The sequence below is a fragment of the Erpetoichthys calabaricus genome, chromosome 15 (assembly GCF_900747795.2).
Source record: "Erpetoichthys calabaricus chromosome 15, fErpCal1.3, whole genome shotgun sequence".
Classification (NCBI taxonomy): Eukaryota; Metazoa; Chordata; class Cladistia; order Polypteriformes; family Polypteridae; genus Erpetoichthys; species Erpetoichthys calabaricus.
Window position 1 is genome coordinate 7284453 of NC_041408.2, and position 21310 is coordinate 7305762.

Genomic DNA, 21310 nt, shown 5'->3' on the forward strand with positions numbered 1-21310 from the left:
AGCGGACAAAAAAATGTTTTTAAAGCTTTAAGTTTCTGCAGCAGGCGAGTGACCTCCATAATTGTGAAATGGAGGAAGACATTTGGAACCAGCTGAACTCTTACAAGAGTTGGCCATCCAGCCAAATGGAGTAACCACCTTGGTCAGTCATTTAGTACTAAGGAAACCATGAAAGATGGATCTCCTCACCCCTAAACTACACGGACTAACTTCTTCTGTCTGTATTCCTTTGTGGAAGGCCAAACTGATGGATATGAACAATAATCCTCCTTGCACCACATCATCCTTGAGAAAAAGATGACCGTGACAAACGTAAGTGATGAGAATAGCGCAGAACCTCAGTCCAACATTTCAGAAGGTCCAACTGCATCTTGGGGAGAGGGTCGTTTAGACGTCTGTGTCTTATCTTGGTGAATTTTCCATCCATTCTCCAACCCGCTATAGCCTAACACAGGGTCATGGGAGCCAACACAGGGCACAAGGCAGGAGAAAAAGCCAGGGCAGGGCACCAGCCCACTGCAGGGCGCACACAGTAAGGACAATTTAGAATCGCCAATGCACCTAACCTGCATGTCTTTGGACTGTGAGAGGAAACCCGCGCAGAGAACCCAGACAGGTCTCCTAACTGCGAGGCTGCAGTGCTACCAACTGTGCCACCCATTAGTGAATTTTCCTGAATTAATTTCTTTCTGCATTTTTATCAAAGGGGTACTCCGCCATGGAATTTGGTGTACTGCCACTGTGTTCTATCCTTTACCACCCCCACCATGCAACTTCATCTGTGGTTCTGCTGTGCAAGTGTTAGGGCGAGTCGGGAGCCCACCCTGACCGAAACCCCAACCCCCTACCCCCCTAAAGTGGGGTTGACTTAAAGGACAGTAGGGATTTATTTTTTTTTGAGTCCAATAAACCTCCCACAACCGCAATCATAACCATTGTGTAACCATGTGGAGCTCTAGAAGTTGACTCGATTGGAGCCCATTGGTGTCAATTCCACCTACTTGGGTTTCCAGGGTGGGGGCTCCTGTCTCCAGAGTATGGCTGCTGCCCATCACTCACTAATTGGCCAGATTTAATCACCTGAGTAGGATGTGCTTGACAACCTGTGGGACAAAAAAGGGCAGGAAGTTCCTGAAGTTGTCAAGCAGCAGGATTAACACTTTGAAGGGCTTGCCGAAAGCTAATCAAACGGGAAAGCCCCTTTAAGACCGCGACCACCACTAAACATGAATAGAACACGACTGCTCAAGTGTGAAAAGAGTTTTATTTAATCGAATTAGTCGCATCAGAGGTGCAATTAAAACCACGGATTTCCTTTGTGCCGAATACTTAGCGACCGGCTGATTTCTTCATTTACGTAATGTGCGTGTATTGAGTGCAAACCGCAGTACCTCCCCTCTTGGCCCGATGCATCCCTCCCGTCTCGGGCCGTTTCAGAGCTGAAGAGGAGTGTTCTCCGATTTTGATCAGGAAGGAAGAGAAGTGACGCGCATCCTCCTGCAGTCCGCTTTTGTCCCCCGAGCTGCGCCGCTTCGCTCTTGTGATTTGATGCGCAGTCCGTTAGCCCAACAGGTGAGCCTCTCGCGTCGGCCGGGGTCACGTGTCGCGACGTTTAACGTTTCTTCGACGGAGTTCGATGTTCCAAGAAAAGGAAAAAAAAAAAAAAAAACCGATTTTTCCTTCGCAGGAGGAGAGCAGCTTTCTTTTCTCATTTGACGAATTTTGATTTCCACGGACGTATTAAGTATCGAATCTTCCATCGTTTGATATGTGGTATGTATATTTACGCTTTAAGTTTTTGAGATCTGCTTTACTTTATTGACGATGTTCAAAAAATGATACTTTTTATTGTGTGTGTGTGTGTGTGTGTGTGTCTCCTGTTTCTGGGTTTTTGTGTCGCTTGGGTTCCATGAGGCGCAAATATGGGGGTAGGCAGAGGGTGCCTTACATGGGGGGCTTTGCTGTTCCCCTGAGCCCTGGATCTTAAAGGGGGGGGGCTGTCGTTTTTTCTCCCCCTTCAATCGCAGGGATCTGTTTGAAGGAGGGACCGATGTTCTTCCTACTGGATCGAGTGGATTCAGACGGAGCCCCTTTTCATCGAGGGTCTTCAATGTGTCCCCCGACTCCATACTCAGAGCGATGTACTTTAATCGACCGATCTTCGTGGCGAGTTAAAGTGAATCGCTTCAAGAGGCGCTGACTGAGCATCTTTATGAGTAACAACAACTATGAAAAATAAACCTTGCATGGCCACTTCAGAACAATTTGAGGGCGCTTGTTACAAGCTCGGATTAAAACTTACTGATTTATTTAGTTAGATATTTTAACACATTGCTAAATTTCAAATTCTTTACTCAATCTTAATATACGAGGTTCTACAGTAGTCAGTCCAGCTGTTACTTAAGGGTCGCGAGAGCACACACACACACACACACACTGAGTTCTCCGTTTACAGCAACGAGGAGTATTAAAGCATTTGGAAAACGGGGGGGGGGGGGGGGGGGGGGTTAAAAACACGCAGGTGGCATTTTAGTACCAGCAGCTAAGCCTATTCGGTCAGAAGACCGGAGCTCAACGATAAGGATCTCGGTCGCTGTGGAGATACCCGGACTGCATTCTGCCAGATTAGCTCGTTGACAGCGAGCAGGTCACACCTTACATGAGCCTGAGCTAAATAAAATTATTACGGGACACATTTCTTCATTAACATCACTTCCGAAAAAAATAACGACTCAATACTTGATTTCACAAAGGCTAGTAAATCCGGGAAAGATTGCATTATCCATGATTAGTGAAACTTTTTTTTTAATTTACGACATGCATCTTTTCAAGAAGGTGTAATTGCCGAGATCACTGTGGTCGAGTAGTTGTTCTTCTGTGCTTTCAGGGGCGCAAAAAGCGGCTCAGAAGTGGGTGTGCAAGATTAGCTTTTTTTGGGCGATGCACGTAGAGACGCACTTCAGTCAGCGTTGTATTTACGACCACCCACCTTGATGACGGAGCGCCTTAATTTATAGTCCGCGGCGGACACTATATAATAAGCGATACTCATTATGCAGCAGCGCATCCCCCTATTTACACCCCTGTTTAGTAAGTGAGAGCGGCGCGAGAGCGCGCGCCTCGACCGCAAATCCACGCTTGAGTGTCAGCGCGTGCGCGCGCTTCAGAGTGCAACTGAAGTTTCCAGTGGCTCATCTGCGCCGTTCACTTGAAGCGCGCTGCGGTTTAGACATTCAACCATCGATCAGTCCAAAAGCCCCGCATTATACTTAACTGTTCGTTCTTTTAAAAGCAGCGACACGTCATTTTTATTTCCATTGTGCCTGAAGTGCACCAGTGCGGTCTCATTCATTAGAAGCGACTTTGACATGACCCGTTGTGTAGTCCTTGAAATGCGACGTCTGCCTTTAATCTAGTAAAGATGAAAGAAAAGAAAGAAAGATGGGTAGTGAATGACCCTTTATTGGGACGTGGGGTTCTCACCCCCACCCAAAAATCCGGGATGGGTTCTATGGATGTGAAATTGGCTCTGATGTGCGGACGAAACAGAAATCTATAGACTACCCAGTAGGTAACTACCAGATCAATCACATCAGAACTTAACCCGTGTTGTTGTAAAAGAGTAACCTTTTTAAAATCGGGAGCACAGTGGTATTTCACAAATCTGGCATTTGTGGTGCTAAATAAGTAAATAAAAGTTTACTCTGGAACCTTCATATGGATGGCTCACTGTAAATATCCATCCATCCATTCATTATCCTAACACAGGGTCAGGGGGGTCTGCTGGAGCCAATCCCAGCCAACACAGGGCACAAGGCAGGAACAAATCCCTGGCAGAGTGCCAGCCAACTGCAGGGGAAGCGAACCCAGGTCAGCGATATCACTGCACCACCCATTGTAAATTATATATATATACAGTACTGTGCAAAAGTTTTAGGCAGGTGTGAAAAAAAATTCTGTAAATAAAGAATGCTTTCCAAAATGGAAGTGTTAATCATTTATTTTCATCAATCAACAAAGTGCAGTGAATGAACAAAAGACAAACCTAAATCAAATCAATATTTGGTGTGACCACCCTTTGCCTTCAAAACAGCATCAGTTCTTCTAGGTACACTTGCACACAGTTTTTGAAGGAACTCGGCTGGCAGGTTGTTCCAAACATCTTGGAGAACTAACCACAGATCTTCTGTAGATGTAGGCTTCCTCACATCCTCCTGTCTCTTCATGCAATCCCAGACACACTCGATGATGTTGAGATCAGGGCTCTGTGGGAGCCATACCATCACTTCCAGGACTTCTTGTTCTTCTTTACGCTGAAGATAGTTCTTAATAACTTTGGCTGTATGTTTGGGGTCGTTGTCCTGCTGCAGAATACATTTGGGGCCAATCATACGCCTCCCTGATGGTATTGCATGATGGATAAGTATCTGCCTGTATTTCTCAGCATTGAGAACTCCATTAATCCTGACCAAATCTCCAACTCCATTTGCAGAAATGCAGCCCCCAACGTTCAAGGAACCTCCACCATGCTTCACTGTTGCCTGCAGACACTCATTATTGTACCGCTCTCCAGCCCTTTGACGAACAAACTGCCTTCTGCTACAGCCAAATATTTCAAATTTTGACTCATCAGTCCAGAGCACCTGCTGCCATTTTTTCTGCACCCCAGTTCCTATGTTTTCATGCATACTTGAGTCGCTTGGCCTTGTTTCCACGTCGGAGGTATGGCTTTTTGGCTGCAACTCTTCCACCACTTCTGGCCAGACTTCTCCAGACAGTAGATGGGTGTACCTGGGTCCCACTGGTTTCTGCCAGTTCTGAGCTGATGGCACTGCTGGACATCTTCTGATTTCGAAGGGTAATAAGCTTGATGTGTCTTTCATCTGCTGCACTAAGTTTCCTTGGCCGACCACTGCGTCTACGATCCTCAACGTTGCCCGTTTCTTTGTGCTTCTTCAAAAGAGCTTGAACAGCACATCTTGAAACCCCAGTCTGCTTTGAAATCTTTGTCTGGGAGAGACCTTGCTGATGCAGTAGAACTACCTTGTGTCTTGTTGCTCTGCTCAATCACTCCATGACATGAAACTGTCTTCCACAACCTCACCTTGGTAGCAGAGTTTGGCTGTTCCTCACCCAGTTTGAAGCTGTTTCTGTTTCAGTTCATGACTGTGTTTCAACCTACGTGTGACATTGATGATCATTAGCACCTGTTTGGTAGAATTGGTTGATCAGACACTTGACTAGAATCCTACAAAATCCCTGACTTTGTGCAAGTGGACCTATAAGAATTGATGCTGGTTTGAAGGCAAAAGGTAGGAACACCAAATATTGATTTGATTTCGATTTTTCTTTTGTTCGCTCACTTTGCATTTTGTAAATTGATAACAATAAACAATCATTATTTATATTTCTGAAAGCATTCTTTGTTTACAGCATTTTTTCACACCTGCCTAAAACTTTTGCACAGTTGTGTGTGTGTGTGTATGTGTGTATATATATATATATATATATATATATATATATAATATTAAATATATATATTAAATATATATATTAAATATATATATAATAAATATTATGAAGAGCACCCAGAAGTAGTAGGATGCTGGACAGGAATGCGTGGAGATTCGCTCCCAGCTCAGGTTTTTGAACCTCAATCTTTATTTTTATTTGGCTGTGCCAGCCATATATAAAAAATTGCATTTTGAATGTAAGTTCTTGCTGCCCAGCCAGTATAAGCAAAGCAAGACTCTTAAAATCTCTTTTTAGCTTGCTCTGATGTCTTGTGTGGTGCCAGGCTGGGTGGCAGAGATAACATCTGGTGTAAGGTATTTTTATTTTATTTTCATCTTATCGCTTTGCAACAGAAAGCAAGTGAAATGTCCGGGCTGATGCAGTTTGCCTAACCCAGCTCATGCAATGTGAGGGAAATGATTTAATGCGCTCTTAATGTGCCCAACGTGTCCCAATCTAATTTTTGATAATGACTGCATGCGCCAGCTCTCGTTTTTTTTTTTTTTTGGTTGCTAGCAGAGCAGTTATAAAGAGGCTGAGAGACGTCTGTGGGTTGACTTGCATTACATGTGATTTAGAGATCTGAAATGGATGTGTGTGCTGCTGGGCCATTAAAGAGGAGAGTGCGTGGAGTGCAAATGCAATCCGGTGGAAAGCTCTGGAGAGAGACAGGCCTGCCCGCTTAATGTGCAGCACGAAGAATCCATACGAGGATCAATAGTGCAGACGGGCAGGTGTGCTGTGCTGCTCTCTTGGCTTTAAGGCTGCACCATGACTTGCCGGAATATTGAAATTAAACTTTAGTTTTCCTACTGTTTTTTTTATTTTTATTATTTCCAGATCCTGCAAGATTTACAATAGATAAAGGGAGGACCAGCTGATTTGTGGATACCAGCAGACACCCCTTCATTTCTGTAGAGGCTATGGAGAAGCATGTGCCTCTGATATTTAACCAACTTCCGGGCTGCAATGATGCTCTCCAAGGCAAATCCGTCTTTAAGAGACCTTCCGATGATTTGTGAAATTCCTCTGTGTTCTCCTGCTACTTTCCCACTGATATGAAACACATGATGGCAGATAAATTGGACTTAACTTTTCTCAAGGAACTCGAAAGGGAAAAGGTGCTGGACGTCCTATACAGGGATAAAGTCCTGCGTACGGTGGAGGAGGAAAGGATAAGGTAATGTCTTTATTGGTGGGGGCCAGTGTGGCTTGTTAAGCATGCCAAGTTTTTAGGCTTTAAGGGAAAGATATGGCAGTGGCGGAGCGGTCAGAAGATACAAGCCTGTGGTGTTAAAATTTATAAATCCTAAAGGGGATAGGGGGCCGGAATTATTCATTTCTGTTGTCTCCCGTGTCCTAAATAATTGGCAGCCATACCACCTTGCACTTCAGAAGAGGTCACCCACCTGAAGTTAAGCCTGTTCAGGCCCCTGGCCAGGACTTGGATGGGAAACCATCTAGGAAAAGCTTGGGTTGCTACTGGAGGAGCAGGGGGGAGCTTGCCCGTGGTCTGAATGTGGATGCCAATTCCCCAGTGTAGTGACGAGGACATCCATCCATCCACCCATTTTCCAACCCGCTGAATCCGAACACAGGGTCACGGGGGTCTGCTGGAGCCAATCCCAGCCAACACAGGGCACAAGGCAGGAACCAATCCCAGGCAGGGTGCCAACCCACCGCAGGTGACGAGGACACTCTGCTATAAATATGGTGCAATAAAACTGAGGTCCTGACTCTCGGTGGTTACAAAAGATCCTTGGGCATCTTCCAAAAACAGTTGGGTGTACCCCAATGTTCTCATCCGCTCTGACCCCCTAATCATCCCCTGTCTCTACTTAGCTATCTCTCTCACCCCTTCACCACCTAATTTCTAATGTGTGGTGAGCATACTGGCTCAAGAAGACATCCCACCTGCACTTTACAGGAGGTCACCCACCTGAAGATTGGCATATTCAGGCCCCTGGCCAGTACTTGGATGGGAGACCAACTAGGAAAAGCTAGGGTTGCTAGTGGGAGAGGTGTTGGTGAGCCCAGCAGGGGGCACTTACCCTCTGGTCTCTGTTTGGGGTGGGCTCTGTGCTGTAAAAAAAATTCATATGAGACGAGGTCCTGACACTCTGTGGTCATAAAAGATCCCTGGACGTAAAGTGTAAGGGGGTATCTCGATGTCCTGGCTAAACTGCCCACCACGGCCTAGTCATTCAGGCCCCCTAATCGTCCCCTATCTCTCTCTCGCCACTTCACCACTGAACAGCTAATGTGGGGTGCAAACTGGCTGTCGTCACCTCATCCAGGTGGATGCTGCACATTAGCGGTGGTCGAAGTGGCCCCCCCACTCTCTATGTAAAGCACCTCGAGGGCCTTGAACAGCTCTTCATAAATGCAGTATCATCACCTTATTAGTCAGTAATGCTGGCTCCACTCCATTTGTGTTTGAAGGTTTCCATTATTGTAAAATAAAGAATGTATCACTTTTGATATCTGACCGCATTAAACTAAGGGAAATAAAATCATCATGAACTCAGCAGTTTCATCATCGTGCTTAACAGCGGGTGTAAGCCACTGTGTTTCTAAACTTACTCTTCACCACTGCAGTTGCTGCTAATGAATCATTGAAGAATTCCATTTGTTTCGTTGTTCTGATGAGCTACCTTGTCTTGTGCGGCATCAGAGTAAGCGGGCTGTTGAGCGAGCCGTCCACTTGTATACTCCGATCCCATTGTCATCCCTCACTTGTAGCTTGTGGATTTCTTTACACCCCCTGCCTACTGCTGGAGCAATTAAAATTCATTTCCACTCCGTCTTCAGTCCTGTTACAATTTTCATTTTCTCCAGGCCTCCTGTCATCTGTTTCTCCCGTTTTTCATCCTACTTTGCTTCATTTTGGTAGGTGGTTATGTAAGGACTAATTGTGTTATCCATTAATAGACGTGTTGAAAGCTAAATAATCAATGTGCACCTCAGTGTTAACATTTGCAGTGCACCATGCAGAGCTGAAGTCTCGGTTATATGCCATTTGAAATGGGATTCATAAAAGCAGTGTTAATGTTTGTGATGTGCCAGCTGTTAGAATGACAATTGCAATGCATATGTCTCTGTTTTATGCCATTTGATATGGGATTTGTAAAAGCAGTGTTATTGGTTGTAATGTGCAAACCGTTTGAAATAACTAGCACAATGCATATGTATGTTATATGCCATTTGGTATGAGATCAGTAAAGACATTAATATTTCTTTTGCACCAGCTGTTAGAATGACAATTGCAATGCATATGTCTCTGTTTTATGCCATTTGATATGGGATTTACAAAAGCAATGTTAATGTTTGAGACATGCCATCTGTAAGATTGACACATGCAATTCATATGTCTGTGTTGTGCCCTTTGGTATGGGATTTGTAAAAGCAGTGTTGTTGGTTATGATGTGCTATCTGTTGAAATGACTAATACAATGCATATGTATGTTATATGGCATTTGGTATGAGATTAGTAAAAACATTAATATTTCTTTCGCACCAGCTATTAGAATGAGAAATGCAATATCTCTGTTTTATGCCATTTGAAATGGGATTCATAAAAGCAGTGTTAATGTTTGAGATGCACCATCTGTTAGAACGACTAATGCAGTTCATATGCCTGTGTTAATGCCCTTTGGAAGAGAATTTGTAAAAGCAGTGTTATTGGTTGTGTTGTGCCATCTGTTGAAATGACTAATACAATGCATATATGTCTGTGTTATGCCATTTGGTATGAGATCCATAAAAGCAGTGTTCACGTTTGTGATGCGCCACCTGTTGAAATGAAAAATGAAATGCATTTTTTACCTGAAAATGTGATGCACTATCTTTTGAAATGACAGAGACAGAGCAACCAGATGGACATACAGACAGACACACATACAGATACTTATTTTATTGAGGTGGATAAAAAATACTGAAATATCCCACTAGCACATGTATGCAGACCTTTTTCCCCCAGTATTTCATTGATGCCCCTTTGGCAGTGGTGCCAGCCTCAAGTTTTCTTGGGTCTGACGTGACAAGCTTCACATACCTGGATTTAGAGAATTTCTGCCTTTCTTCTCTACAGATTCACTCAAGCTTCTGTCAGGTTGGATGGAGACCATCTGTGAACGGCTATTTTCAGGTCTCTCTTCAGATTTACATTCTAGTCTAAAATCTGGTTAGGGAGCTTGACAACATTCCCAGACTGAACCCTGTGTTGTGTTTATCTTCTGTTTAGGACCATTGTCTTGTAACTTTGCTCCGGTTGGCTTTCCATCAAGCCTGACTAGTATCTCAGTCGCCAACACCACAGCATGATTCTGTCACCACAACACTTCACCGTCGGAATGAGCAGTGCCTAGACGCTTAGAACTGAGGCCAGTTTTGGTTTCATCAAACCAGAATGTCTTATTTCTCAAAGTCATAAAACACTTAAGGGACACTTATTTGCAAACTTTGAGGGGGCTTTTCATGTGTTCTCTGGCCACCATGTCGTAAAGCCCAAATTAGTGGAGTGTTGCAGTGGTGGGTGTCCTTCTGGAAGCTTCTCCCATTTCCATGCAAGTTCTCTGGAGGTTATCTAGTACTTGGTCCACTCTTACTGAACCTTTCTCCTCCTCTGATTGTTCAGTCTAGGAAGCGTTGCGGTTGTTCCAAACGTCTTCCTTTTAAGAATTCTGAAGACTACCGTGCTGTTGGGTACCGTCAAATATGACAGGAATGGTTTTTATAGCCTTCAGCACCTCAACACAATTGTCTCTTTAAGCTCTGCAGATGATTCCTTCAACCTCTTGGCCTGTTTTATGTTCAACTGTGGGACCTTCTGTAGACTGGTGTGTGACTTTCTGAATTGTGTGCAATTAATTGAATTGACCACGGGAGGACGGCAAACATCTCGCACGTGTAGAAACATCTCAAGGATGATCAATAGAATGGGGTGCTCCTGAGCCATAGTGAAGGGTCCGAATTCAGTATCACTTTATAGATTAGGTGTCTCTAATTATGCTGTACTTACCAAGTAATTGCTTGTATAATTAGAGTAACTAGGTACTCGGGTTATAACCTTCTACTTACTGCGTAATACAGTGTAACACTATAATTACGTACTCAATTGTAATTGCTGCTCCACAATTTAAGTCCTTACGTATATAAATATTGGAGTAACAATTACAATTAAATGCTTAACAACAGCATTACATTGTATTACACAGTAAATACAATGTAATTACACCTAGTTACTCTGTAATTATACAGGTAATTACAGGGTAAGTACGGCGTAATTAGGGACATCTAACCTAAAGTGATACCCTGAATTCTTGTGTCAGTGTGATATTTCAGGTTTTTGTTTGTAATAAATGAGTAGAAATGTCTACATTGGTGTTTTCACTTTGACATTCTTGGGATACGGAGTGTTGTTGGATGAGGGGGGAAAAACAAATGGAAAAGGCTGCAGCATAACAAAGTGAAGGAGTCCGAGGACTCTCTGAATCCACTCTTCCCTAATACATCAATGACTACACACTAGAGGTGGGAGCTGTGTGTCCAAAGACCACCGCATGCTTTAGAATGCCATAATTCTGGTCCGTTCTAAACTCTTCTGGAGACGACAGAGTGCAGTGGGGTTACAGTGTTGAAATGAAAGCCGAGTCGTTTTGTGTCTCCAAGACTATTTAGCATCTTGCATTTTCTGAAGTCTAAGTTTATTTGACCACAATCTTAACCAGTACAGTTTCTTCTTTCATTAAAGCCCCTGAGTGTCTTTTCTACTGGCTGATCTTTCTCAGATTAGGATTTCCTTTCTCGAAGTTGTTTGCTCAGATGATGGTTGTGGTGGTGAAAGGTTTTTTTTTTTTTTTTTTTTTTGTTCTTTTGAAGCTCTAGAAGAAAAGCCTAAATGAAGCCCTTTGAGGTTTCTGATGCGAGAGAGCAGCAGTTTTTGACGTTGCTTCGGCGAAAGTGGTATGCGATAAAACAAAATTTGCAAAATCCACTCAAGCCCTCAAAACAGCTCCTAATGCTAGGTGGGTTCTCGTTATTGTTTAGACTCTGTAGTCCTGGAAGTTCAATGTTCTTACATGATGGCATAGTATAAGCTGAAGACAATGGCTTAGAGTACACGATGTGTAGTTTGTTTGCCCCTACAGTTTACGTCCACCATGTAATAAATCCAAGTGTGAGATCTCCACACTTGACGCGGTATTGAATTGCAAGTCACAAAGAATGAACTGTTGGGGCGCCAAGTCGGTCATTATCCATTTACTTCAAGGTTCTTGTAGCGAAAGTACGGGCACTGTTTTAGTTTGGGAAAATGGTTCCAAGGTTTTAAGAGAAAATAAGCAGGCAGGAATCAGAGAGGAAAGGTCCAATACTTCAATTGTGTTTACTTGTTCAAATATAATATCAGTTGCATACAATATAATAGCAATATACATGCAGATATAGGAATTGTACTATTGACTTACAGTAATATCAAAAGACCCAGAGCCATCATCCTAGACCAGTAGACTGAGGGAGCCCGCGTGTCAGTCTCGTCAGAGGATCAACTCGTGAGCCTAGTCCAATACCGGGCGGTGTGCACGTTCCCCACGGTTGAGCTTCCAAAGAAACTGAGGGCGGAACCTTCCCTTATATACTAATTGAGTGTCCTTGCCCAAAATGGCTTACGTGTAAGCAGTGTATACAGAAGTGATCAGTTTCTGCACACCTTCTTCCCACGGGACATCTTATGTGTTATCTCTACTAAGCCTAAAACAATCCTTCTTAGAGACATCAAAACAACTTACAGAAAAACATCTTGCATTAATTAACCTTTCCCTAAAACATTCTGAAACCCTCTATGAGAAACAGGCTTTTGCACATTCTTTCGCTATCATCCCAGACATTCCAATCTTTGTAGCTGGTTTTGCACTGAAGCGACCAACCCTCTCTTATTCCTTTATTTCATCCCTTCTCCTGTTACAGAGAAAACGTTTATATTACAGGCACCCACAGGTGACAAAAATGACACGAGCAAAATCACCCCAGTCGAGTTTTATCAGAGGAGCTCTGCCTGCGTCCTGCTCTGCTCACAGAGTGGCGCCTCCTTCTGCCGACCTCGTGATATATAGCCTGGAAACCAGAAGGGGTGGAGTCAGGGGCCCTCAGGGGGTGGGGGAATAGTAGAGAATATGTTTAGTGATGGAGCCCCCTCTCGAGCGGGGATAGTACCCCACATACCATGGAGGAGCCCTGAGGATGATCCACAGACGTGAATGTGTGACAACACCAACATTGAAAATTTAATGTACTTCTTCTTAATTGTGTGGTAATCAAGTGTGATGACATCTGCCTAGAATCTCAAAAACTCTTTTCCGGAGCTTCCACTTGTAATGGCAGTGTTGCGTTTCAGTTAAGTTTTAAGTAAATTTTAACTTCTGGTGGCATGGATCGTGGACTATCTTACAGACAGACCTCAGTATGTGCTTTCTCGACAACTGCAGGTCTGACATTGTAGTCAGCAACACAGGAGCACCGCAGGGGACTGTACTTTCTCTGGTCCTGTTCAGACTATATACATCAGACTTCCAATACAACTCGGAGTCCTGCCACGTGCAAAAGTTCGTGGACGACACTGCTATCGTGGGCTGCATCGGGAGTGGGCAGGAGGAGGAGTATAGGAACCTAATCAATGACTTTGTTAAATGGTGCGACTCAAACCACCTACAACTGAACACCAGCAAAACCAAGGAGCTGGTGGTGGATTTTAGGAGGACCAGGCCCCTCCTGGACCCCGTGATCATCAAAGGTGACTGTGTGCAGAGGGTACAGACCTATAAATACCAGGGAGTGCAGCTGGATGATAAATTAGACTGGACTGCCAATACTGATGCTCTGTGTAAGAAAGGACAGAGCTGACTATACTTCCTTAGAAGGCTGGCGTCCTTCAACATCTACAATAAGATGCTGCAGATGTTCTATCAGACAGTTGTGGCGAGCGCCCTCTTCTACGCAGTGGTGTGCTGGGGAGGCAGCATTAAAAAGAAAGACGCCTCATGCTTGGACAAACTGGTGAGGAAGGCAGGCTCTATTGTATGCACGGAGCTGGACAGTTTGACATCCGTGGCAGAGTGACGGGCACTGAGCAGACTCCTGTTAATCATGGAGAATCCACTGCATCCACTGAACAGGATCATCTCCAGACAGAGGAGCAGCTTCAGCGACAGAGTGCTGTCACCATCCTGCTCCACTGACAGACTGAGGAGATCATTCCTCCATCACACTATGCGACTCTTTAATTCCACCCGGGGGGCTACACGTTAACATTATACAAAGTTACTGTCTGCTATTCCTGCATTTTTATCACTTTTTAATATTGTTTCCATATCCGTATGCTGCTGCTGGAGTATGTGAATTTCCCCTTGGGATTAATAAACTATCTATCTAGAAGAATTGTCATGTAGTTTTTGTAATTACATCATTTTTGTATTATTTCTATTTACGGTATGGGGTTACCCCTGGCTGGGGTTCAAATCCTTGTTTTTGTTGTCAGTCATTGTCCCACCCGCTATATCCTAACACAGGGTCACAGGGGTCTGCTGGAGCCCATCCCAGGCGGCCCAAGGCAGGAACAAATTCCCGGGCACACACCAAGCACACACTAGGGACAATTTAGGATTACCAAATCACCCAACTTGCATGTCTCTGGACTGTGGGAGGAAACCCATGCAGACACGGGGAGAAGATGCAGGGAGGACCCCAGGAAATGAACCCCGGTCTCCTTACTGCGAGACAGCAGCACTACCCACTGTGCCACCATGCCGCCCCTTGTTTTATAGTTCCTTTGAGTATCACAACTCTAGAGAGTCAAAAATTAACAAAGTATCAAAGCACGAAAATCCCAAAGAGCTGAAAATGGCATTTCCAATAAGGCCCACTAGAGGGGGATATACTGCTAAACCCTGGCCAGATGAATTGGCAAACACAGAAACTGCATAAAAATAAAAAAGGTTCTATTGTTCTCGCACACATACACACACACACACACAAAATACTCTGTAATACGGTGCAGCTCCGAAGAGCACAATGGCAAAATGGAGTTACCTGAAAATGCAAGGCAGTCCAAGCAAACAAAGTCCAACTACGGAATCCCAATGTAAAGTCAAATATTTGAGTAGAAAGTCATAAAATCCAATACATTGCAATAAGCACAAGACAAATGCAGAACTTGGCAAAACTCCTTAGCGTGTTTGAAATGAACCTCCGGGAACTCTGGGAGACCCCCTTGGATTTATAGGATGGGGTGAAATTCCTGCAAGTGATTGACAGGTGGCCTCACTGTTCTACATGAGCACTGTGTTATTCTTGAATTACAGGACTTGATTATGCAGCCATGTGCTGTAGGTCTGCTTTTTGTAAGATGGTTTGATTGCTTTGGTCTGAGAGATGTAAAAGAAAAGGAGAAAAGGTTTTTTAGGGGGTTGCACTTCTAGCTGTCAGCATCCCTCTCTTAGACATAAAACTCACCTCTTGAGAGAACCTCCCAAACGGCATGCATAAATAGACACAATCCAAAAAATCAAACACTAATAAACAAAAAAGAACAATAAAAGTAACATAAAAGAAACTCCTTTTGCCATTTCTCTGCTCTGTGCAGCATTTTTTTGTCCAAATTTTCTCCTAAATTTTTGACTAGTAAAAGATCTTTCTTACCATTTTTTTTTTTTTTTTTTTTTTGGTTCACAAGCCAGGGGTTGATGGCTATCCTCCCTCTTGTGTGGATTTTTAGGTAGATTTCTGGACATTTCAGGTTTTGCCAGCTCCCCAGTTCTTGGGGACTACTCTAGCTGAAACCAGCACTTTCTGTGCAGGTTAGCCGAGGTCGTGGCCCGCTTCTTAGCTTACTGTATATTTGGAGGCCGAGCAACCATTTGTTTTTGTCTTTTTGACGACTCCATTTCGTGACCGTGTTTTTGGTTTTCATTGTTTTATTTTCGGCTTTACTGGGGCGACATCACAGCACAACATTGTCAATTTATATGCTTGGGACCTGCTTATACACCGATGATGTTCAACTCGCCAACCTTGAACCGACGCTCACAACAGTGGAATTCACGGCTGGAGGAAAACCTAAGGAAGACTGAGTACATGAAATGATGCTGATTGGTCATTGGATTGCATTTAGTTTTGACAGGAATAAGGCGTGGTCTCAAATCAAAATGTAGTACACTCTGAGCCAATTACAATACATCCGCTTTGCTGTTTACGTTATGATGCAACAATCTGTGGACGTGAATGAAAATGCAATGTGTTTAAACTGGCACGAAAATTGCACAGTGTAGTGAAAAGCAATCAATCACGTGGGTGATATGTTCTTAATTACGACACTAAAACCATGCCAATATTAAATGTGTTGCATTTCAATTTAGTTAACATATTGGGTTGCATTTAGTTTGGGCCTGAGTGATCTTCTTATTCTGTGTTAGCAATTTCTTGCAACTTAAAGGCTTTGATCTTCTTGCTTCGTATACCTGTGGAAGCGTTTAGGAGAGACGGCAGTGGAGTTTCTAACCAGATTGTTTAATGGAATCTTGGAAAGTGAGAGGATGCCTGAGGAGTGGAGAAGAAGTGTACTGGTGCTGATATTTAAGAATAAGGGGGATGTGCAGGACTGCAGTAACTACAGGGGGATAAAACTGATGAGCCACAGCAAGAAGTTATGGGAAAGAGTTTGGGAAGCTCAGTTAAGAAGTGAGGTGATGATTAGTGAGCAGCAGGATGGTTTCATGCCAAGAAAGAGCACCACAGATGTGATGTTTGCTCTGAGGATGCTGATGGAGAAGTTTAGAGAAGGCCAGAAGGAGTTGCATTGTATCTTTGTGAACCAGGAGAAAGCAAATGACAGGATGACTGAGAGGAGCTGTGGTATTGTATGAGGAAGTTGGGAGTGGCAGAGAAGTACATAAGAGTGGTAGAGGATATGTACGAGGGAAGTGTGACAGTGGTGAGATCTGCGGTAGGAGTGACGGAGGTGGGATTACATCAGGGATCGGCTCTGAGCCCTTACCTATTTGTAATGGTGATGGACAGGCTGACTGACGAGATTAGACAGGAGTCCCCGTGGACTGTGATGTTTGCTGATGACATTGTGATCTGTAGCGAGAGTAGGGAGCAGGTTGAGGAGACCCTGGAGAGGTCTAGAGAGGAGAGGAATGAAGGTCAGTAGGACCACCAAGACAGAATACATGTGTGTAAATGAGAGGGAGGTCAGTGGAATGGTGAGGATGAAGGGAGTTAAGAGTTGGCGAAGGTGGATGAGTTTAAATATTTGGGATCAACAGTACACAGAGTGGAGACTGGTTTGGACACAGACAGGCAGACACACTCATGTCACCCAACACACGTTTATTTACATTATTTACAGTCCATATTGTGCTCACAAACCCCAAAGTCCTGGCCACACCACAATGCCTTCTCTCTCTTCAGGCCACCTCCTTGCCGTCCTCCCGACATCATCTTTCTTCCTCCCGACTCTTGTCAATGACTGGAGGGAGGCGGCCCCTTTTATACACACCCGGATGTGCTCCAGGTGCTCCCCGGCAATCTTCCACCGGCACTCCCCAGTGTGGCGGAAGTGGCGGCTGTGTACCCGGAAACACTCCAGGTGTCCCTTCTTCTCTTCCCCCCCCAGCACCTCCGGGTGTGGCGGAAGCGCTGGGGTCCAGGGTCCCCAAGGCATCAGGGCACCCCCTGGCGGTGGCCATGGGCCCCTACAGGGTAGAGCTTCCAATACAACCATGGTGGACGCCCCCTCGCATTCTGGAGGAGGAATGAGCTCTCCTCCTGTCGTCCTGGGCGTCCCGGCCGGGCATGAACCCCTTCCGGGTGCCACAACAGTAATGGGGATTGTGGAAGAGAAGTGAAGAAGAGAGTGCAGGCAGGGTGGCGTGGGTGGAGAAGAGTGTCAGGAGTGATTTGTGACAGACAGGTGTCACCAAGAGTGAAAGGGAAGGTCTACAGGATGGTAGTGAGTCCAGCTATGTTATATGGGGTGGAGATGGTGGCACAGGAGACAGAGCTGGAGGTGGCAGAGTTCAAGATGCTAAGATTTGCATTGGGTGTGACGAGGATGGACAGGATTAGAAATGAGGACATTAGAGGGTCAGCTCAGGTGGGACGGTTGGGAGACAAAGTCAGAGAAGCGAGATTGCATTGCTTTGGACATGTGCAGAGGAGAGATGAGGGGTATAATGAGAGAAGGGTGCTAAGGATAGAGCTGCCAGGCAAGAGGAGAAGAGGAAGGCCTAAGAGAAGGTTTATGGATGTGGTGAGGGAGGACATCCAGGAGAGGGGGGTGATGGAGCATGATGACGAGGACAGGAAGATATGGAAGAAGATGATCCGCTGTGGTGACCCCTAACAGGAGCAGCCGAAAGAAGATCTTCCTGCTTTGTGTTTTGATCTCAATTTTTTTTTTTTTTTTCTGGACTCGATTTCAGATTTTCGGATTCATACTTTGACCTCTGCCCCATATTTACCCAGCTCCGCTCCCAAAGAAAAACGATTAGTTTTCATCTGCAGGTCATATTTTTGCTGCTTTTGACGACTGTCTTCTCATTTTCTGCTTGACCGGTCCTTCCTATATTGTCTGAACGCGGCTTCTGCAACTGCCGTTTAACTTTCAGCACATTTACAATAAAAAACAAACAACCTAAGCAGCTCTGTCTGATGCGGTATATTTTCATCGCGCTGAACGTATTGTTGTTTACGGGTGGGTGTCAGTTTGCCACCTCTGAGGGTGTGAAGGCACAGGGCAATTCAGTCAGTGCGTGGTGTTAAATCCTGTCAGTTCAGTGCAGAGCACACCTTACCTTTTGTAATTGACCATTTAATTGCAAATTCAGCTGCACAATCAGAGGTTCTCTACTCAAAGTCCTTCCTTCTCCCACCTTTTTCTACCCCCTATATCTTCATGGAGCGCTTAGGGCACATGGTGTCTCTCTTGTATCTCCTTTACCCTGCCATTCTCTCACCTCTCTTGCTAGTTTCTCAGCTCTTTACTTCTTGCTATGTAGGGCTTCCTATAAACCTCTTCCCCTCGTCCCTCAGTGGTCCCAGGACATCCCATTACCCTCTCCAGTTTGCTGGGGGTTGTTTTTTAAAAAATGTGAAATTTTCATCAAGAAACCCCAAACATCAATTTACTGAATTTGAGTTTGTACTTAATCTGCAGGTATGTGCAATGTCTGTGTGTCCATCCAGTTGGGCTTGTCTCTATCATTCCAACAGATGACGCATCACAAATGTTCACACTGCTTTTACGAATCTCATGACAAGTGGCATATAACAGTCACTTAACAGTAAAAGAACAGGTTTATCCATCCATCCATTTTCCAACCCGCTATATCCTAACTACAGGGTCACGGGGGTGTCTGCTGGAGCCAATCCCAGCCAACACAGGGTGCAAGGCAGAAAACAAACCCTGGGCAGGGCGCACACACACACACACACATTAGTGATAATTTAGAATCGGCAATGCACCTAACCTGCATATCTTTGGACTGTGGGAGGAAACCCACACTGACACGGGGAGAACATGCAAACTCCACACAGGAAGGACCCGGAAAGCGAACCCAGGTCTCCTAACTGCGAGACAGCGGCGCTACCCACTGCACCACCGTGCCACCACTGTTGAGATTAAATAGGCTGAAATCAAAGGAATTGTCAGGATCAGATATTTACCCTCATCAGAAACTTCATTAGAGTTGGCTGATGTTAAGAGTGGTGTCCAGCAGGGGTCAGTGCTGGGGCTGCTGCTATTTTTAATATCTATAAATGATTTGTGCAGGAATATCAATAACATGCTGGTTAGGTTTGCAGATGATGCCAAAATGGGTGGATTGGATGATAATCTGGAATCTGTTAATCTGTCGCAGAGGCACTAGGACCGCATACAGGCCTGGGCAGAGTTGTGGCAGATGAAACTTATTGTAAGGAAAATGGAAGTATTACATGTAAAAATGTGAGGTTTGAATACAGAATAGGATGTCTGAAAATTGAAACTACACCTTATGAGAAGGATTCATATCTAAGTGAAAAGATTCAACTAGGAGGAGTTGGAGGAGGTGGCAAAGAAAAGTGATGTCTGGGAATCATTCCTTAGGCTGCTGCCCCCTGTGACCCACACCCAGATAAGTGGCAGAAAATGGATGGATGAATGAATGGGTGGGTGAGTAATGACATCACAACTGTTATGTTTAAGCCACGGACACTACCTTGGCTTACATTTAAACCCCATATATATATATATATATATATATAATATAATTTTTTTTTTTTTTCATTTTTGGTCCTTTTAATATACATAAAAGATATTAACCAATGTTATTTATTTGCATAATTATGCATTTTTTTAATCCGTCTTCTTTATTATATGCTTTCTAAGAGTCGAAAAGCCAGTAGATGCAAAGAATAAGCAAAAGCAACAAAAGGACAAACTCGCCAACCACCAATTGCATATAATGCACTGCAGCAGGACTGCAATTCCCATGAGCCTTTATAAGGCTTGGAGGCGTCACTAAGTGAAGATTGACAGATGGCTCCGCCTCTTACGGGAACCGCCCACAAAACATAAGGCGCACGGCAGAACAAACTTAAATTCTGTGAGATCTGAAACATAATAGCAGCAATACTCATACCATATCATTCCCGTTTTTGTTAGTAGACCTTTTTATTTTGGCAGATAATCTTTAATTATGCAGGCAGTGTGGAGTAGTGGACTATCAGCGAGCTCGGTTAAAGTGGCTAGTGAACCAAACATACATTGACTTTGTAGTTTATTATAAGGAAATGTGCAATGGAGTGGAGTGGTTAAGGCTCTGGACTTCAAACCCTGAGGTTGCGAGTTCAGATCCCACTACTGACACCACTGCGTGACCCTGAGCAAGTCACATGATCCAATTGGACAAATCGAAGGAAATGGAACCAATTGTGTCATAAATGTTGTAAGTCCCCTTTGATAAAGGAGTCTGCCAAATATGTCAATTAATTTCATAAGGTTTGAGAATGTCATGCTGTGCATTCTGCTGTGTGATATTTAATATTTGAAATGGCCCTTCACGCCAGACATTTTCAGTCTCGTCCAGTGTAATGCCCAGGTACCACCTGAATTTCGATTGCCATTCTATGTTTAAAGTTCCAACCTAAAATGAATGAATGACTTTGTTTAATTGCTCACTTTGCTCTTTACAGGAAATTAAGGTCCGAGCTGCAAGAAATCCGACGGAAGGGCGCAAAAAGTTTCACTCGTCAGTACAGCGGAAGGACATGTGCCCGCTGCCAAAGACCTCTCGGGAAGCTGCTGAACAGTGGAGCCGTGTGCAAAGGGTGCAGCCATCGCATTTGTACCAAGTGCCGTATTGTCCTGTCTCCAAGGATGTGGAAATGCACAGCGTGTTACGCGCTTGGGTAAGCCGTGAAAGGAGTACAGGAAAATAATAACAAATATTCAATGAGCAATGGCTGGAATTCAGATAGGCCTCGTCTTTCCTAGTGGTTTTAATTCTCTGTCCTCATCCTCCTTGATCTTTCCTCAATCTTTGACACGGTTACCCAGCAGAGTGTTTGCCAAATTATAGCCAATCAAAGACTGCATGTGAGACGACTTACCTACGCACTGCTTCTGATTGGTTTTCATCTTTTTTTTTTTCTCTCTGTAGTCAGGTAAAAGTCAAATCTGGAGATTGGTTCTTGGAGGAAAGATCTAAGAAATTCCCACAAGAAGGTTAGCTTATTTTGATTTTTTTTTTGCAAAGTT

General features: G+C 44.2%; 1 protein-coding gene across 1 annotated transcript in view; it reads left to right on the forward strand.

Annotated features, from left to right (window-relative positions):
* Nucleotides 1-1179: 1179 nt before the first annotated feature.
* Nucleotides 1180-21310, forward strand: part of sytl3 (synaptotagmin-like 3) — a 57528-nt gene continuing 37397 nt past the window's right edge. The window contains exons 1-4 of the mRNA XM_051919294.1: nt 1180-1773; nt 6355-6694; nt 20746-20961; nt 21213-21277. Of these exons, the coding sequence (XP_051775254.1) occupies nt 6573-6694; nt 20746-20961; nt 21213-21277 (403 nt within the window). The 5' untranslated portion in view covers nt 1180-1773; nt 6355-6572. The remainder of the gene's footprint in view (nt 1774-6354; nt 6695-20745; nt 20962-21212; nt 21278-21310) is intronic.